At 28.8% G+C, this 5,227-nt stretch overlaps 1 protein-coding gene across 1 annotated transcript; it reads right to left on the bottom strand.

Moving 5' to 3' along the window:
• Positions 1-814: 814 nt before the first annotated feature.
• LOC124920934 (E3 ubiquitin-protein ligase SIS3) lies at positions 815-3,701 on the bottom strand. Its single transcript, XM_047461522.1, has 10 exons — positions 3,480-3,701; positions 3,356-3,394; positions 3,205-3,271; positions 3,063-3,136; positions 2,454-2,592; positions 2,279-2,371; positions 1,956-2,021; positions 1,758-1,877; positions 1,400-1,513; positions 815-1,325 (listed from the first exon to the last, which is right to left on the bottom strand). Exons 1-10 carry the CDS (start codon positions 3,506-3,508, stop codon positions 1,041-1,043), a joined length of 1,026 nt encoding a protein of 341 aa, XP_047317478.1. The 5' UTR covers positions 3,509-3,701; the 3' UTR covers positions 815-1,040.
• Positions 3,702-5,227: the final 1,526 nt, after the last annotated feature.

Here is a 5,227-nt window from a genome sequence, read left to right as displayed (position 1 = left end):
CAACACGATTCTGTCGACACGATGACCAACTATATAGTTGTAATAACATGAAACACGAATTTAAACATGAGTTAGCACGATACGAATAAACTCGTGGACATGAATAACACGACAAAAAAAAACTCGCGGATCATTATATTTTGAGTGGGTCAAGACACGATACGACACTCATAAGATTGAGACACGATACGACACGATTGAGAGTATAATTATGAGTTAGATATAAGTTTAATTTATAATAATAATATCACTATTTATATAATTAATTATTATTATATTTTATAAAATTAAATGTAAACGAGTTTAATCACCTAACCTATAGTTAGCCTACAACACCATTTGGACAAATAGGCTACAGACCACCTCCGCCCACTACATAGAGAAAGACGAAGCTTAAGCTTGGAATGAAGTCCATTCCTGGTGTCAGCATATTGTTGTGATTGGGGAGGCTAAAATAGAGGATTTGAGCTCACAGATACAAAGTCAATTAAGCTGCAGAAGCAGAACAGTTCAGAGCAACTAATTTGAACAATGTAATATCCAAATCCAGTTCCATCAAGACTCAAAACACATGATAATCTAAGAAGATATTCTAGATAATAAAAGTAATCTAGTTTCTAAGTCAAGAATCACATTATAAACTAGGTCATTGACAAAATAATTTGAAATAAATCACATACCAAATATAAACCACTTTATTTCTAATAAATCATAAAATTATAAGAATTAACTAATATAAATTTTATCTAAATTTAAACATTTCAAGGTTATTTTCAATAAATAAATATCACCCACAAATACAATAATGCAAATGCAAGAAACAAAACAAAAAGACAACTTCTCTTTTTTTTCCTTTTACAATTCCAAGAAACCAATCCAGTGGATTCATTTAACTTCCACATTTCTTACTCAAAACATTATAATCTTCTTGTTTTATGCACAAAATGGAACATTTCATTTCTTAACAAACAGTAAGCTCATGTCACATCAACTAAACTATACAACCCATTTATAGTTCTACACAGTAACATATGATATTATCAAGGCATTGGTTCGTTCGCTAAGAGCGTGGTCTCATTATCCGCTATTTCCAGACAAAGGTCTGTAGGAATGACATCAACCGGGAGAAGATTGCTTCTGCTTTGATCGGCAGTTGTTGTGACAGATAGATGACGCTCAGATTCAGGACGTATAATATTTGACAAAGCACTTAGGTCTAGGTTTGGAAAGACTGAGCACCGGCATCTAGGGCATTTTACATTCAGACGAAGCCATTCATCAATGCATTCCACGTGGAAATTATGCGCACAAGGAAGACCCCGGACCTGCCATGTTTCATATTAACAACCTTAACCTTGTCTTTATCAAACAACACAAACTGCAACTCTTAGGTTTTTACCTCATTTCCTACACGGAACTCTTCCAGACAAATAGGACATTCACTACAATCTGTAGGAACGGCTTTCAACCTGAACTTTGGAAGCTCTTGAATCAGTGCCTCAACAGCCTCCCTCTGTGTGTTGTCATAAGTCATTCTCATTATACATATTTTCAAAAAATATCAACTATCTAATAAAAAATAATATGGATCATCATATAAAACATATTTTTAAACCAAATGAAGCTAAAAATCACACTATAATCTTAGATCGATACAGAAATGATTTTCCAATGGGATTGTGTGACAGATTGAAACAAAATAGCAGTTACCATAAAAAGGTTCAATTTCAGATATTCTTAAAGTTATCTATCTATACCTGTGCGGGAGTCAAATATAGTCCAGGATGGTAAGTAGCAGAATCCTGACCCATGCCTCTCATTTCTTGGCCAGCAGCCTCAAATGCCCATTCTGGAACCCTAATCATGTCAACCAAAACCTGGGAAAAGACCAAATCTTCTCTATATCATTCAAGGAAAAAGTTGTAGAAATCAACAAGGAGGGAATAGGAATTTACCCCATATTCTGAAACAGGAATGCCCTGCTGAGCTCGCACTAAGTGAGCTTGCCTTCGTATTAACCACTGTAAAAGTAAGGCAGCATCGGATAAACATCATCGCTGACTATGAAATAAAAACAAATATATGGGCTCTTTTGGAAACAATTTTTTTGTCGTATAGCGAGTCTCGATGTGGATTCAGATGAGATGAAATTTGAAAACAGAACTTAATCAAACAAAAATACAGAAATTTATTGGCGGATTCAGATACAAAAAGTGTTTCCTACTGGGCCCATATGGTTCGTTCATAAATTGGGAGTGTATTCTAGTATATATCTGACCTTGCCTATTGTCATGCAGGCGATACAAATTAGTCCACAAAAACTGAACATCAGCCAAATAAGGAAGCCCCATTTCTGGCCTTCTTCAGGTAACTGCCATTGCAAAGGTGGCATTAGGGAAAACGAAATTCGAGCGTCATCAAAAACCTGAAAAACTAAAACAGTAATGCCTTACACAGTTCTTTGCACTAGTGAACCATAGTGTACCAATAATCGACCAAGCCCAGAGAAATGGATAAAGCAGCAAAGAAAGAATAGAAAGAACCACAACTCTTCCACAAAAACGAGCATATCTCTGTTGCCGCCCAAAATCCCTGAATTTATATTGCCATTGACAAGTCATATGCCAAAATCACAGATAACAAGCTGTTTCAAGAATAAAAACAATCGGAAAGAATTTCATTCTGCTTCCTGAACTTGTATAAAATACTTGTCTTGCTTCCTTAACTTTTAAATATGGCCGCAATTACTTCCCTTATCATTTTTTTGGTTAACTCCAATATCGTCTTCAAATGATTTCAGAAAGAAAGAAGATATTTTAGCCAAGAATTTAGTTGCAAGAAGTAAATAGAGTCATTTAAAAAAATACATAAAGCAAAATGAGGCAACACAAGTTGAGGAAGCATAAATGAGGTTTTGATGCAATTTCAAGAATCAAAATGAAAATCTATCCAAAATTTACTTCAAAAACATGTTGGAAGGATCTTCAATCTTCATAAAATTGCATGAAAAGGAAATATGTCCTAATGATTTAGAACTATAAATAGTAAGGAAAGATCCTTACAATCCCATTCCAGCAGCAAGTCCATTATCTACAAACATCAATAGCCGGAAAACAAAGACTGCAGTATAGTCCACCTAATCCAATAATCAAAATAGTTAGGTTATTGTAAGGATTCCAATGATGGGTTAATAATGATACATACCACTATCCATATATGCAAAGGGTGTGCACATAGATGATAACGTTTCCAATTGATAGCCACAACAATTCTACAAATTGCATAGCAACAACAAATAAACAACAGAAAATCAAAAGGAAAAGTCAAGTTATTCGATAATGGGTTGAAAATTTACATGCTCGTGGCCAGCATTGACAAGAAAAATCCGTCGTACCTGCAAGAAAGAAAGAAGAATAGAACAGTAAGTAGATGATTAGACAGGGGAATCTTGAGAATGAAGAGTCAAGATTGAAACCCACCACTTGAAATCTATGCCCCTAGTCGCCATTAAAGAAGGAACCAACTTGGAAGCCCTAAACGATAGTGTTCAATGAAGAAAACTTCATTCGCCCGTCTTCAAAGTGTTAAACCCAGAACACAAATCAACCCAGAAATTGGCTGTATCTGAAATTCGATAATTTCCAAAAATGCTATTCGAATCTGTAACCAGAGAGAGCGATTAAGACGAGGGCTGATAAAGGTTTTGTTCCATAGACTGTAAACTGGTGAACTAATTTCATCAACTAAGAAAAGACGGAAAAGTTAACGATCGTTTTAACGTCCCCTTTCATTAATTGACGGCGAATGCATCTTCTATATAACCAAACAAAAGCTTTGATTCGTGCTGCCCCCGCCCTATATAAGATTATCAGAATTTAAAAATAACTAGTTTTTCCGTGTAATAAATAAATAATCTTTTGAGATAATAAATAGGTAAGATTGAGTTTTACTTTTATCACTTTATTTTTTAATTTTTTATTTCACTACTTTTATTTAAATTTTAAATAATAATATTAATTATTATTTTTATTTAATAACATTCATGTAATATTATAATATTTTATATAAAAAATATAACTATAATAAAATAATAAATATTTAAATATACTAATAACTTTTATTTAATATTTATATATATATATATAATAAGAATTTATTATATTTTATAAATTTATATTTATATATATATTATAAAATATTAATAATTTTAAGAGAAATGATTTGAGTAGGGATTTGAAATAGAAAAATTGAGAGGGAAGAATGTGGAGCAATCTAATTATATGAAAAAATACTAAAATTTTCTACTCTCACCATTTGTCAGTGATGTGGTGACACATCATTCCCTCACAAATTTTCTTTCCCAAATTTTCTCTTCTTATCACTCTTCTAATTTTAATATATAAATAAAAAAAAATATAATTTTAAATATAATAATATTTATTTTAATATATAATATTAAATACATTAATTAATTATATTTTAATGTTTATATATATTATATATAAATAAAAATATTATATTAAATATATTAATTTTTTATTTTAATATTTTAATTATTTATTAAATAATTAGTCAAAAATATCTTTATATATATTGAATTATTATCATAAATAATATTTAAATTATTATTTAAAAAATGATTTAATATAAAGTAATTATATTATTTAGAATATATATTATTTAATAAAACGTTAAAATAAATAAAAGAAGTTTAATTAAAATAAATAATAAAAAATTGACAAATAAGACAAACAAATTAATATTTTAATTAAAAATATATATACATACATACTATATTTAACTAATTGTATTAATATTTAAGTTCATACATAATAATTAATGAAAATTTACTAAAAAAAGATTAATTATTCAAAATATTTTTATTTAATAAAATTATTTAATAAATTAAATATTAATCATTATTACGTGTGTGTATATATATATATATATTAATAATAATAAAAGAAATATGAAACATATATATATATATATATATATATATATATATATATATATATATATATATATATATATATATATATATATATATATATATATATATATTAAAAAAAATATTTTTTAACAATATCCACCGTATATATAATTATATATATTAATTTTATTAATTTACAACACAAATTATTATAATTTTTAATTTAATTTAAAATATATATAAAGAAAATAAAATAAAGACGTAAGTTGATAATGCAAATATTAGGCGGTACTT

The sequence above is a fragment of the Impatiens glandulifera genome, chromosome 1 (genome assembly GCF_907164915.1).
Source record: "Impatiens glandulifera chromosome 1, dImpGla2.1, whole genome shotgun sequence".
NCBI classification, from domain to species: Eukaryota; Viridiplantae; Streptophyta; class Magnoliopsida; order Ericales; family Balsaminaceae; genus Impatiens; species Impatiens glandulifera.
This window is presented reverse-complemented; position numbering and strand designations above follow the sequence as displayed.

What these genes read in the sequence shown, in the direction of transcription:
- LOC124920934 (XM_047461522.1), bottom strand. Translation starts at nt 3,508, where the DNA reads ATGGCGACTAGGGGCATAGATTTCAAGTG. An exon ending in CTTTGCATATATGGATAGTG is followed by an intron (nt 3,137 to 3,204) that starts GTATGTATCATT and finishes TTATTGGATTAG; the next exon opens with GTGGACTATACTGCAGTCTT. An exon ending in TCACTAGTGCAAAGAACTGT is followed by an intron (nt 2,372 to 2,453) that starts GTAAGGCATTAC and finishes TTGCAATGGCAG; the next exon opens with TTACCTGAAGAAGGCCAGAA.